Source organism: Cyclopterus lumpus, chromosome 13 (genome assembly GCF_009769545.1).
Source record: "Cyclopterus lumpus isolate fCycLum1 chromosome 13, fCycLum1.pri, whole genome shotgun sequence".
NCBI lineage: Eukaryota > Metazoa > Chordata > Actinopteri > Perciformes > Cyclopteridae > Cyclopterus > Cyclopterus lumpus.
Genome location: NC_046978.1, coordinates 12,712,213 through 12,726,586, shown reverse-complemented (window position 1 = coordinate 12,726,586; position 14,374 = coordinate 12,712,213). Strand labels below are relative to the sequence as shown.

The window sequence follows — 14,374 nt, the reverse complement described above, 5'->3', positions numbered from 1 at the left end:
AAGGTGTGCCTGTTTTAACCCCCCCCCCACACACACACACACACACACACAAACACACACACACACACACACACACACAAACACACACACACACACACACACACACAAACATTCCTTCCTGCAGCTCTGCGCGAACCGAGGGACTCCTGAACCTGTGACACGGATACGGCTTCTCCGGGGAACTGTCCCCCATCCCGGTCCCCTCGCGTCCCCCCCTCTCTGACTCCCACCACCCGGACACCGGCAGACTTTCTAATGGCGTTTGTCCTCAGGCGATGGAGGGTCTTACTGGTGCTCAACGTGATCGCGGTCGCCGGGTTCGTGACTTTCTGGGCCAAGTGCAACACGCGCAGCAGCGTCCAAGCCGCCGGTCCGGAGGCTGCGGCGGCGGTGGCGGGGACGAGGCCCCGGGCCAACGGGACGACGCAGGGGCCCAGCGTCAGCCACGAGGTGCTGCTGAAGAGACTCAGCTCGCTGGAGGATGTGGTGTACCGGCAGTTAAACGGTAAAGAGCAGCCGGAATGACGCGTGGTCCCGAGGTTCCTGGGGAGGGGGGGGGGGCTGGGATGACAATGTGACCCAAGGACCTGTGGGCCTCTCAGTCCAACACATTATTATTTATGTCATTTTAAAGTATGTTTGAGATCATGTGCTGCCTGTTTATAATAACCCACTAAAGCCCTTCACTGACCTGTGAGGAAAATGTCAGCAAATTTGACCCATATTTTAAAAATACTTTCGAAGATCGATAACGAGATGTTGATTCATTTTTTTTTGCTATGCTTTTTTGGTGCAGAAATGCAGGGTTATCCTGAATTTATGAGATGAATTTTTGAAAAGATATATTATATATACAGGGGTATTCAATTAATGTTCAACAAGGTCCAGTTAAAGAGAATTTTCTCACGCTAAGGTCCGGAACATCACAATATTGTCTCACTCAGCCTAGCAGTTGTATTAACATCTGTATGTACTCAACAACTGACTGTCAAATCAAATAAAGAAATTAAATAATAATAAAGTTGAATAATATATTTAACGCTATTCATCGTCAGTTTTCAAATTGAACTGGATGAATTATAAATAATAAATACTCTAATCATAAATACATGTTCTTCTCTCATTTCAATTACAACAAGGGATGGATTTAAAAATGAAAAAAAAAACAAATGCAGAGAGCTTTTGGAAATTCAGTTAATTCAGGTGTGAAACCAAACAAACGGCAGAATATTTCCTTTTTTTCCTTTCAATGAACTAGCTTGACCATATTAAAAAGCTCAAGGCAGATGACTATGAACATGTTCCTCCCTTAATCATTAAGTATTGCACATGCCCACTGTAGGACAATTTCGCTCCTTCACCAGCGAGGTCAGGGGTCAGGGTTGACAGCAGAGAAAGAGCTTTTGAGAGAATTCAGTGCCTTCAGCAGGATGTTTGCCCACACAGAGGCTCATCAACTCGACTCATCGCATTGAACAATGGTCCCATCACACCAAGAAGAATTGTGCTTTATCCCTAATTTGAAATGGCGAACGCCTTGAAGCTTCATTAGCAACAGAAAAGTGTTTTTGACTTTGATTGTTGAAGAGTTTCCTCACTTGAGTGTACCGACCCCAGTAAGAGTAGAAGAGGCTTTGGATAGAGCCTATTCCTCACATCCCTGTAGTGTTCAGATGTATCCCTGCCTGTGTGTTGAAGGTATTCTATCACAATCATGTTGATCAACTGAACAGACTGCGTACTGTCTGTCCATGTGGGGCTGGAGCTGTGGTTCAGAGGCAGGCTTCCAGCCGCGAGCCACAGAAAGTGCGTTACAGAGAGGAGAGTGACTCAGCCAGACCAAAGCACCCTGACGTGTAATCTTCTCCCGTTTGCCTCGCTCCAGGTCTGTCCAAATCTCTGGGCCTGATCGAGGGCTTCGGGGGTCGGGGTAAAGGCGGCATTCCCGCCACGCTGTTGCCGGCCGAGGAGAGCGACGCAAAATACCTGAGGGAGAAGTACGGCTACAACGCCTACCTCAGCGACAGGATCTCACTGGATCGGACCATACCGGACCACCGGCCCGGCAAGTGAGTGCATGAGCGAGTGGATTCACTTTTTTGGGATGGAAAATTACAAATGTGAAATATCATCAGCAACATGTTTTCATTGGATCTACTGTTTTGGTTTTGTTGGGCATAAAGGAGCTCCAGTGGTAACTGTGCGTTCTGTGCATTAAACCAGACAGAACCCAGACGCTGTTTATTTAAAGACTGTTTCCAAATGAGGCATAGCTGATTTCAAGTTGATTTAATCGACAGATCTGTCAAACAGACTTTCTCCGCAAACAATCGCACAAAAGCACCGCTCTCCCTCCCGTGTTTACCAGAGGTGTGCTCATAGATTCTCGGAAACCAAGTCCTTCGGCGTGAAAAAAGCATTAAAAAAACAAATTGCTCATCGCCTAAAGAAGTCTTAAACGACGGTGGCTGCTGATAACGCCGTGTTGATTGAAGGCAATTTCCGCAGAAGCACAGCGCTGCTGCCTGTCAGCGCTTTTCGCAGTAGTCAGCACACTGTTAGCGCTGTTAGCGCTGTTAGCACCGTTAGCTGCGAGCAGCCATGTTGAGAGCGCTTGGGAGGCAATAGAAAACGCTCCTCTTAAATTGTCTCCTGGCACACACACACACACACACACACACAGAGCACAGAAGCCATCCTTGGATCAGCAGGTGTAATAGGTGCGTTTCCATTTGTGCTTGCATATCAGTGGTGGATGTCTCCAGCTCTGTGCAGTGTATTAAATCTGCATGCACGGTGCAGGTTTCTCCTCCGTAAACGCTCCTTTAAGGAGTCTGGTCGCTGGCCCACATTGCTGGTGAAGGTAACTCCCCTCTCTATTCGAAAGTCTGCGATGATGAGAACGTCCTCGGCCAATCGCTGCCACCAGCCCTGCGTGCGTGTGCTTTAAGGGGTGGGCTGGTAAGAGTGGAGGGATCCGAATCCAGCGCTCCCATTTGTCACTCGGGGGGTCTTTCATGTTTCCCAGGATCAAAGTGGCATGCGAGGCGTGTTGGGGTGTGATATCTTCAGGCTTAGCAACGGCACGTATAAGCTGGAGTCTGAGGAGCCGGCGGTGTTTGACTGAAGGTCCCTTCACACTGCAGAGCCAGAGGTGGTGATGAAACGAGAGAGAGAGAGAGAGAGAGGGAGAGAGAGAGAGAAGGAGAGGCAAATGGAAGGGAACAATGACAGATGAAAATGGTAGTGATGATTATATATTAATGATGCAACCCTGCTTGTCCCAACAGGAACAGTTAGTAATAACAGTCGGCTGATGCACAGCTTACGGTCGGTACTGGCGTATGCCATCGGCAGCCACACTCTGCTGTTACTGGACACACTGCTCTTTTCCTCTTATTACCCTCATGTGTACTCAGGTGTTCCATGTAACTGTGTTTGTGTTTGTTTGTCAACGCAGCAACAGGAGTGGCGCTTGGCTCTTGCTCAGCGTGTGTTATTTTCCTCATCCCCGTGTACAGCAAGACAACCGGCAGCGCTTTGGTCCAAGGAAGGAAGGCCTGTGTCCTCGCAACACTTTGCTGGTTCACTTTTCAGAAAGCATGGTGTGCGAGAGTGACTCCTGGTGTGACGAGTAAGGCGGGGGCAGCCGAGCTGCTGCTTCTGCGGCTGCATCTGCGCTGGCATTTCCTCCTTGTGAAACAGTGTCAGTGGCATGTGCGTGTGCTGCAAACAGCAATGGCCTTACAAATAGCTTCCTAGTTACGCAATGAAGTAAAATAGGTTTGCCATCTGATTTTAAGAAGTTTCTGTGTGCCCACAAGGCTCCAAAATCGTGCAAATGCATCACAGTCCTACTGCTAGCATATTTACATGCCTCAGTGAGTGTGGAGGTGAGGTAGAGGGCCGGACACCGGCGGTCTGAGACAACAGCCAAACCAACACCATTAGTCCCAGTAGTAGGGTCACGTGACGCGGAACCATCAACATAGAGAATGAGGTCAGGGTCAGTTGAAGGAGTTTCAGAAAGGTCAGGACGAGGAGTGCACAGAATCTAAAGCTCTGCCAAGCGGTTATGCTCCTCACCGCCCTCAGGACCTGGAAGAGGAAGAGAGGCAGGGTTTAAGACACATTCGTGGTCTCCAGTGAGATGATAGTGGAGCCGTCTCTCTGCAGTGACCGGATCTGATTTAGCAGAGAAATGCGCTACCGGTCAGAGTCTGTCGCCGTGAGACTGTGAAAAAGACTGATGTCATGCAGCCATTGTTTTCATCCAAAAGCCTGTGGTCAATCAGCCTGTCAATCATCCTGCCCTGTCGTGCATGGGGTCAGTGTGACTGGAAACAGCACTTCTATTTGGAGACCAAAACAGACTGGAACACTGCCATCAGACGACTGCGTGCATTTTCATGAAAATGTCGTATTTATTATAGAATTGTTTAAATCAACATTTCATTTCATGTGGGAAATAAGATTATTGATAAAAGGAATTAAGACAGATAAAGGAAAGGAAGAGTCGTTTCCTGCTATCGGAGCCAAAGCCCCACCCTGCCTCTTTCTTCCTCATTAGAGCTGTTTAAACAAAACGTAAGTCAAGAAAATAAATGAAATAGGCCTCCTATCTGCACCCTACTGAACAGGCCAATTTGATTGGTTGAACAGGAGGCCGAAGTGAAAAAAGATGTCAGAGGGTTTTTATCTCACAGATTGTGGGGTCGGTCTGCGTGTCTCTGTGCAGGTGCAGAAAGGCCAGCTACCCGAGAGACCTCCCCCAGATCTCCCTCATCTTCATCTTCGTCAACGAGGCTCTGTCGGCGATCCTGCGCTCGGTCCACTCGGCTGTCAATCACACACCGGCTCACCTGCTCAAAGAAATCATCCTGGTGGACGACAACAGCGATGACGGTCAGTAGAAAACTCAAATCTGTTCTCAGTGCAATCTGTTGTACTCCTTTGGTGTTCATCCGTACTCGACACTATGCAAGCGAGTAGAAGTACATTCATGTGTCAAGTGAGCAAACAAGCGGCTGGACATTCTGACGGTCAGATAGTTGTGTTTGTACACTGTGTACACTTGTCACTTAGTACGCTGTGTACACAGCGTACTAATGGAAGTGCACTAATAGAAATGTCCTAATTGAGACACAGCACAATAGTCAGGAAATCATTCTGTATCCTTGTTATGATGAGTTTTTAATTTTGTGTCATCAAATAGTACAAAAATAAAAAATCATCACAAATCACCCATAAATGATTACATTATGGAGATTCTTTTAAAGGATACGAGAGGATGTAGGTCACAACAAGCATATGGAATGATATGGAAGCATTTCAGACACACATTTGTTTTAAGTTGCCAAACCAGACCAATCAGGTATTCTGTATCCCACGTTTCGCTTTCACAAGCAGTTTAATCCCAGCGTCTCCTTGTGAAACGTGTTCAAAGATTCAGCCAACAACCTTCAGTGATAGTCTGAAGAGGGCTATATGTTGGGCTTCTATTCATTTCTTCTGAAATTGGATTTTTAAAACAAAATGATTGCACAAACTTCTAAAATACACAAATGAGCCAGCTATTGGTCTCTTAAATAACTATCAGTATTTGCCTTTAAAACCCTCTATTGTTTGACGCACGCACGTCTTAAAGCTGCTCGTTTCAGAATTTGAAGATGTTTGACTCTTATGCCTTCCTCCCTAATCTGAGGGTGAAAGGGCTGAAAGCGGCACACAGACTGAACCAGTTCATCCACCATTGTTTCCATAAACACAAAAGCTTTTGCTCTCAGAAATCATGTGAGTGATGCTACAATCACATAAAAGAAACACAGTGGCATTTGGGGGGGACGAGACACTTATTCTCAAGATATAGATTAAAAATGTGCATTCCAGATCACAGTGGGGATCTTTGTCAGACATAAACAAGAGGCGATGAGATAATCATCCCAAAAATAACAGGGGGAATAATTCAGCCTTTTTTTATGGCTACATCTGGTCTGTCAGTATATATATTTCTCTCCAGATTCTTTGCTCGAGTTGATATGAAATATTTTTACCTTATTGATTTGGGGTCTAGAGTTTGTGAGCAGTAATTAACCAATTAAAAGACAGAAAGTGTGAAATGTGCCTCATTTCTTCGTTGGTTAATTAATTACGGTTCATGGCGACAAGAAGATACTGGTCCCTTTGAGCAGGTGAGCCGGCGTGTGATTGACAGCCGAGTGGACCGAGCGCAGGATCGCCGACAGAGCCTCGTTGACGAAGATGAAGATGAGGGAGATCTGGGGGAGGTCTCTCGGGTAGCTGGCCTTTCTGCACCTGCACAGAGACACACAGACCGACCCCACAATCTGTGAGATAAAAACCCTCTGACATCTTTTTTCACTTCGGCCTCCTGTTCAACCAATCAAATTGGCCTGTTCAGTAGGGTGCAGATAGGAGGCCTATTTCATTTCACAGAGGAGCTGGGCTCTGTAGTTTTTTGGCAAATGGTTTTCAAGCAGTAAAGATAGCAAACAGTTACTCAAACTGTCCGCTTTAAACATCCATCACAGTTAAGACACCAGCTTCCCGGTTCAAAATTAAAGTCATTTTCCATTTTAATATTTAAGTTCAGTTAAATTCAATTTATTCAGTATCGCGCACAATCTCAAATCTGCCTCAGAGAGCTCTACAGCATGTACAGCATCCTCTGTCCTTGGAAACATGTCAGGGAGAGCAGCTGAAGAGGGATCCCTCTCCCAATAGAATTACAACAGTCAATATGATAACAATTATACTTATGACAGAAGTAATAGCAGTAGCACTACGAACAATAGCAGAATAATAATACTAAAATAATGACTACTACTAACAGCAGCAGCGAATGTAACAGAATAATAATGATAATAGAAGCAGTAGTGATGTTGGGACAATGGAGGTGCATGAGCGTTCTTTCTCTCCCATAAGAACGATATAAAACGCCATTCTTTCAAATAAGCACTCGACTCCTCTCGGAAATGGCACACAAGTGTGTATGCATGAACCATGTGATGTGTGTGTGTGTGTGTGTGTGTGTGTGTGTGTGTGTGTGCCTGTTTGAGAGAGAGAGAAGACACAGCATGGGAAATCAGTTTGTGATCCAGAATGTCAGTGAGAAAGAAATCAAAAGAGGCAGAGAGAAAGAGATGGAAAACAGCATGAGAAATGTGGTTTTCTTTGTGTGTGTGTGTGTGCTTGTGATGCAGAGGAAGAAGTGTTGCAATGGCAACCATCATGGCAATGATGATGAGTACATTGAGAGCGCAAAGGTGGAGCTGTCTTTGATGTCTGTGTCTCATAAAGAGGAAGACATCTGATATCAGTCTGACGTGGACGAGAGATGATACGACCATCCTCCTAATACACTTGATGTCACGGGAGAACGGCAAGAATAGAACCCAAACGCCGACAAATAGGGAACAAAAGGCAACTTCATTGCTTGCGGCAAAAATCCAAAGTACTACCTCACCCCTGTGATCTATGGTGATCATAACAGGACGAACTGACAAAGGGAAAAGACACGAACAGGACTTAAATACAGAGGGCTGGTGCAGGTGATTGGACACAGGAGGAAACAGTCAGGGACAGGGCAGACAATCACAGGGACAGGAAGTGAAGAGAAACAGAGGACACGACAGACAAGGACTTCAAAATAAAACAGGAAACACGACACAACACTACAGATCCTGACACTTGATGTGAAGCTACCACAAGCTATACCAGCGCAATAGCTCAAATATATTTTTAGCTTCAAGATTCTACAAACTCATCATGTCTGCCCTCATGGCAACATTGTTGGCACAATGAAATGTTAATTATGCCACACTTCATTGGTTAATTACAGTTTATGAAGCGAAGCATTCAAATGTCTTTTTATTTCATGTAGCGAATCCATCTGAAAGACAAGGAATGAATGAATTCACTGATCATTTTATAACTTCATACCCAAAGTCTTCATCATTTAAGGTATTCAAGGTACTTAACTAAATACTTACATTTTTTCTGACGTCAGATGTTATTACAGTAGAGAAGAACATTGTTTATAATTTCAGTAGTTAGCTACACAAAAATGTAAATAATAATAACACAATGAAAAATATGAATGTAGTTGAACTACTAGTTTAATCCCAGTAAATTTCCCATCCAACACTACCCAGTCGGATGATTAGTATGTAATGACAGAGATTAAAGATGATGTAGCTGGGGAAGGGATGACGATCTTGTATAATATAAAGTTAGGAGTAATTATTTTCAATATGCTAGGTTGTATGTAAAGAATGAAGAAAAGTATTGACGCGACACAAAAACTAATTCAGGTGAAGAGAGAGATGTCCTCACAGTTGTACAGCGTATTTATTCTTTAGTTTCATGTGTACTAGAAACAGGTTCGTGATCTGAGCGGTACACAGTTTTCACCGACATTTCCAGGAATGCGTATTAGCATCTTTAGATCCGCTTTTAGACATCGAACGCCCGTCTTCTGATAACATTTGTTGCATTAAATCGGTGGGCTCCAGGTCTCTTTGGATCAAATCTCTTGAGGTCTCTCTCCTGATGTAGGAAAGAAGTACATTTCCATCACTTGAATGTAATCAATTAAACCACATCAACACGCTGCTGCAGCAAGGACAGTTTGTTGTTCTGAATGACTTATCGTCACTGTGTGTGTGTGTGTGTGTGTGTGTGTGTGTGTGTGTGTGTGTGTGTACTTGAGTAAGTAAGTAATGAGTGATCCACAGTACATGTGGTATAAGTTCAGATTGGCTGAGGGGGGAGTTCTACAGAGAGCTTTTTACTACTTTCCCCTCTTTCTTGAAGAGGTGTCAAAGGGTCAAAGGTCACGATGACCGACCGCACTGTTCTGCAAAACAGGAATTACCGGGGTTTCACAACGTGGTTTGAAGACAGGGGTCGACGCCGTGATCTCAGCCGCACTGACCGCCACCTGTTGTTTTTGCTCTGTGCGGGACCTTTGCTTGGCGGACTGCAGAGCAGCTAAAAGGGCCGCTGGAGGAGTACGTGAACAAGCGCTACCCCGGCCTTGTGAAGATCGTCAGGAACCAGAAGAGGGAGGGACTGATCCGAGCCCGGATCGAGGGCTGGAAGGTGGCCACCGCCGAAGTGACGGGATTTTTCGACGCCCATGTGGAGTTCACCCCGTCCTGGTGAGTACTGTAAATCCCCTCCTCTCTTGGATGAGTACGCCCCATCGTGTTGCAGAACACGGTGTACTGAGTGTATCACTTTGTAAGTGCTTTACAGAATCATCGACGCAGAGGACAGAGGGGGAAGCGGAAGCGGCGTAAAAACGAACACACAGAAAGCAATTTCACACCTGAGAAGTTTGACGATAAGGAGAGGAGGGGACGAGTAGAGCCTTCAGAATCCCTCGTACACATAGCTCATCAAACAACATGCAAAAAACACCCCCAAAACTAAAAAAGCCATAAAAGATGAAACTGATCCGGCACAGATGCGAGAACCTTTTTGTTCCGTCCCCCCTGCTCGTTTTCCAGCTCGGTGCGCGCTTCAGAGTCCGTACAAATCCCAGTTCACTCTGGGATGTGCACATGCCCCCCAGAGCTGCGCTGAGCGGAATCAAACAGAATTAGTAATAAAGTTGGTCCAGCTTGAGAAGCTCACAACCGACTGAAGTAGGTGAGAGAGTGGAGATCTGTAGAGGAGCTCTGCGCCGCGTGTCCCTTCCAGTTTGTGTGTACATGTGTATGTTTTTTCTACTCTCACCAGGGCCGAGCCGGTCCTGGCCCGAATAAAAGAGGACCACAAGAGGATTATTCTTCCTTCCATCGACAACATCAAGCACGACACGTTCGAGGTGGAGCGCTACGAGAACTCGGGCCACGGCTACAACTGGGAGCTGTGGTGCATGTACATCAACCCGCCCAAACAGTGGTGGGATGACGGGGACATATCCGCTCCCATCAGGCAAGCCGACTTCATTCATACACAACACACACTTGGATGAATATGAATATGATTGCAACAATGGGCACATTGTCAAAAGTTCATTCTCTTGGGATGAGTGAGGGGGGGAAAAACGAGGGGAAAAAGACCGATAGGCTGCTGATTGGGTACCAGACTCCCTCAAAGCAATTAGCAATTTGCAAATGGAATTTTTATAATCAGTTTTTCAACCGGATATTGGTGTTAAATCAAATTTTCATAATTGTCTTAAAAGTCAAAATAAACACTGCTAAATTACCAGATAAAAAACTAGAAACATGAACAAAAACGTGCAGCTTCACATGCTCAACATATGTATAGAATCCTACACAACCACAAATAACAGACAGAGGTGCCAATCTGCATTCTCAATGCTGCACACACCTTAAGTTTCAGATTGTTGTTCTTTCCTTGTCACAGGACTCCCGCCATGATTGGCTGCTCTTTCGTGGCCAACCGCGACTACTTTAGCGAGCTCGGCCTGCTCGACTCGGGCATGGACGTCTATGGAGGGGAGAACATCGAGCTGGGCATCCGGGTTAGTGTGCCACCCAGTTTCCCCTTTTCCTCATTGCTCCCGCCTCCCCCCTGTAGGTTTAAGTGGAGCAGTGGCACTGCTGATAAATGAGGCCCCGCTAGGAGCCCTGGAGGACCAGCCCTCTGTGTGCCGCTCACAGCAGGGCAATACTGAAAAATGGGTCACTTGGAGGGGGAAGGTTGGGGAGTTTGTCGCTGATCGGAGAGTTTCTTGTTGTCCTGCAGGGTTATTTGGCTGCTGCTTTGTTTGACTAAAAGGAAAAGGAATGAATATTGAACTATTGGATTGGTGTTTCTTTCAAACCGATTTCATCATACCTTCCTTGATGTGACATTAAATCAATATTCTCTGTAATATGAATCCTATAATTAATACCCAGCTTTGCCCCTCAACAGCACATAGCGCTCTTTTTAATTTTGATGGCACATTTTATGGTTCAGTCTCACCGCTCATCACCTAACAAAGGCTTGTGTTTCCAGCAAAAAGAGTTGTGTGAGACCAAATTAAAGCTAAAAGGAGAATAAACACTTCAATTATTCCGCTGATCAGACAAATTATTCCAAATGTTTAACACCCCCTACCTGCAGGTGTGGCTGTGCGGGGGCAGCATGGAGGTGCTGCCTTGTTCCAGGGTGGCTCACATCGCCCGGATGAAGAAACCCTACCACAGCAACATCGCCTTCCACACGCGGCGCAATGCTCTGCGCGTGGCCGAGGTCTGGATGGACGAATACAAGCCCAACGTCTACCTGGCCTGGAACATCCCCATGGAGGTCAGGGAGGGACGATTAGTTGACTCTTTATTGTGCTCGTAATCAATACAAAACCATAGCAAAATGGTTTAAAATATGAAAGCTCTTATTTTATAATTATATTATTTAACTATTTATATGAAACAAAATAGCAAACACTCCCCATAATGACTCCTTTGGCTTTGGCAGGACCACGGTATTGATTACGGAGACATCTCTCAGAGGGTGGCGCTGAGGAAGAGTCTGCAGTGTAAGAGCTTTGAGTGGTATCTCGACAACGTTTACCCGGAGATGAGGAGGTACAACAACACGCTGTTCTACGGCGAGGTGAGTCAGCCCTCAAACAGACACGGAGGAGAAAGAGGCCGCGAGGAGAAGCTCTTACATCCAACGTTTGATGAGATGAGTGAGAGACCGGCGAGAGGACTTCATCCTGGGGGGTTTATAGAAGAAATGATCTCAATCCCAAAGCAAAAAGACATCTACAACATCTCTACACACAGTCCTGTGTTATCGTAAAACATTATAATATATATAGAGATTTTTTTTAAACTTACATTTAGATCCGTATCCTTTTATCTCACATATAGTAAGACATACACAAGAATGCTGACTGGCTGATAGTGGCCATGATTTATTAAAAACATCTTAAGTATATCTAAATACTGTTGTGGAATATTACAAATGTCCACAAAGAATTGCGCCATGTGAAATCGGGTGTGACTTTCAAGGACGTTTTTTTTATTTCAGATCCGTAACTCCAAAGCGAGCCACCTGTGTATGGATCAGGGCATGAAGGAGAACCACACGGCCACCCTGCACCCTTGCCATGGTTGGGGTCCTCAGGTACAACAGGGGAGACCAGAGGCTCAGCCAAACCTCCCAACACTTCCTTCGCCTCTTCTCTGAAACCCCGTTGTCTACTCTTAACAGCGTCTTTCCTCAGTGACATGATTCACAGCCTCCTCGGAGAGAGTCCTGAGAATGTTTCTGTGTTGCACTTGTTGCGCTAAAGCACAGAGTCAGCCATTGTCAGTTCCTCAGCCCTTCGGCATCTCTTTTTTTAGCTTACGGTGGTAAGCATGGGCTACAGGGAGCATAGGTCTCGGCACCGGAAGAGAGCAGAGTCAGACTTCAGTTCTGGTAGTGAGGGCAGCACAACATCACCCTCATTAGACACACCTGTGTTGTATTTCTAAGTAATCAATCGCACACAGTGGTCACTGTGTCCCTCTCAGACATTTGGGTGGGGAACTTAGCAGTAGACATGTCCGTGGCTGTTGTGTGAGTGCCGTCTCTGTGTTTTTGCCTCAGCTAGGACGTTACACCAAAGAGGGCCAGTTGTTCCTGGGCCCTCTGGGCAGCACCGGGGACGACACTCGCTGTGTGGTGGACGATCAGATCGGCAGCTTTCCTCAGCTCCTCAATTGTGACAAGGTGACCAACGTGAAGGAGAAGACATGGCATTTCTCTCAGGTGAGAGGACGAAAGAAAAACACTTTTTTTCCTCAGTGAAATTATTATGTGTGCTGAATAAGAAAACCAGATAAGTTGAAACCGTTACCTCGTGGTGCTGGTATAACGTGCTAGACCGCGTGTTGCATGCAGGAGACAAACTTTTTTATTGTAATGGATTTTTTTAAAGGCTCTACACAAAGAAACATTGATTGATGAAAATGTTTTGTGTCATAAAAAATCAATTGTAGAGTTGTATAGTTTTATATAAAAAGTCATAACAAAAGTTCCTTTTCATTTATCACAATTAAGAATACAATGAATAACTAACCTGAGAAGATGAAATGACATCATCTGTGCACCTCTGGGTACCGTGTGGTACCCGGGCCCTCTGTGAACCCTGATAACACAAGAAAGTCTCCCCCCCCCCTGCGCCGCAGAACGAAGCGCTCATAAATCGAGCCACGGGCCGCTGTCTGGAGGTGGTACCGGCTAACGTCTACTTCGGCCACCTGCTGGTCCTGTACCCCTGCTCCGGGCAGAGGTGGACCATCAAGAACACCATGAAGCAGTAGTCGACTCGCCATTTTCACCGGGACCAAATGACACCAGAGGACTTTTTGAAGAGCCGGCCCCTTGACCATCGGCTGGGCCGAAGGACAACCGACGGCTGAACGGGCTCCTCATCTTCTGACGAGAAGACAGAGGTGGCTTGAAAGAGATGCGAGAGGTCAACGTCTCAGTGATAAGAGGTTTGTGGAAACACTCAAACGAGGCCAATTCAGCACGAGGACTGTTTCTCCATCCGAATTTGACAGACTTTCGATGTGACGTTGCCATTATTCCTCCGCCACTTCTTCACAATGTTTTTAAGTTTAAGGATGAAGATATGTGGTCAGCCAAAAATGTGTTCAGTATTATGTGGGGGAGGGGAGGAAGGGGGGGATATGGTTTCTAGCTACAATAATTATTACTTGGTGCAACACAGCGTTTGTTTGCAGTTGCTGTAAATCATCTCAAAAATCATTGTCGAGGACTACTGGGCTAAAAATCATGCTTTCCTATACGTCGTGGATGGATTTGTCTTTATTTTTATTGCCATTTTTACTCAAAGCATTCGATAGCACCAAACGCAGTGCATCTTGTAGCATGATTGTAAGTTTTGTATGGGGACAACGATGGCCAAACCTTGTAGGCCTGAAGCCCTTTTCTGCTCAGAAGGAGAACTGCAGACTACAGGAGGAAGATGGAATCAGGAACAGAAAAGTGCACAAGTGGAAATGCTGAAGGCCTTTGAAGCCCATATTAATATTGTATTGAGATGTATATGATGTCATGAATTCAATTAATTCCATGTTATCAGTTGGATTTTTGCTCTCAAGATTGTTCTCCAATAAACAACTGATTTCCTGTTTTTTTGTGCATGGTAACCATTTCTGAGGATAGAGTTGCTGTTTTTGAGTTTAGTTTAGTTCAGTATTGATTATGTTTTATGCAATTTATTTTGGAACCTTCTTTTAATTAAATGTTATTAAAAAGTCATTGTGTCATCATCAGCATAAAAACTACAGTATGTCAAAAAGTCATGAAAAAGCCATAGCATAGTCACAAAAGAAATAAAAAGCCAAAGTATAGTATCTAAAAAGTC

The 14,374-nt window shown here is 45.3% G+C and overlaps 1 protein-coding gene across 1 annotated transcript; it reads left to right on the top strand.

Moving 5' to 3' along the window:
• Positions 1 to 240: 240 nt before the first annotated feature.
• galnt17 (polypeptide N-acetylgalactosaminyltransferase 17) lies at positions 241 to 13,301 on the top strand. Its single transcript, XM_034548650.1, has 11 exons — positions 241 to 505; positions 1,886 to 2,069; positions 4,739 to 4,905; positions 9,008 to 9,182; positions 9,766 to 9,963; positions 10,402 to 10,519; positions 11,107 to 11,292; positions 11,461 to 11,598; positions 12,022 to 12,117; positions 12,586 to 12,747; positions 13,167 to 13,301. Exons 1-11 carry the CDS (start codon positions 256 to 258, stop codon positions 13,299 to 13,301), a joined length of 1,809 nt encoding a protein of 602 aa, XP_034404541.1. The 5' UTR covers positions 241 to 255.
• The last annotated feature ends 1,073 nt before the right edge of the window (positions 13,302 to 14,374 follow it).

Bases quoted from the DNA above. Each gene is read 5' to 3' on its own strand.
- galnt17 (XM_034548650.1), top strand. From the start codon at position 256: ATGGCGTTTGTCCTCAGGCGATGGAGGGTCTTACTGGTGCTCAACGTG. The intron at 4,906-9,007 runs GTCAGTAGAAAA...GGCGGACTGCAG, and splicing joins GGACGACAACAGCGATGACG to AGCAGCTAAAAGGGCCGCTG. The intron at 11,293-11,460 runs GTCAGGGAGGGA...TGGCTTTGGCAG, and splicing joins CCTGGAACATCCCCATGGAG to GACCACGGTATTGATTACGG.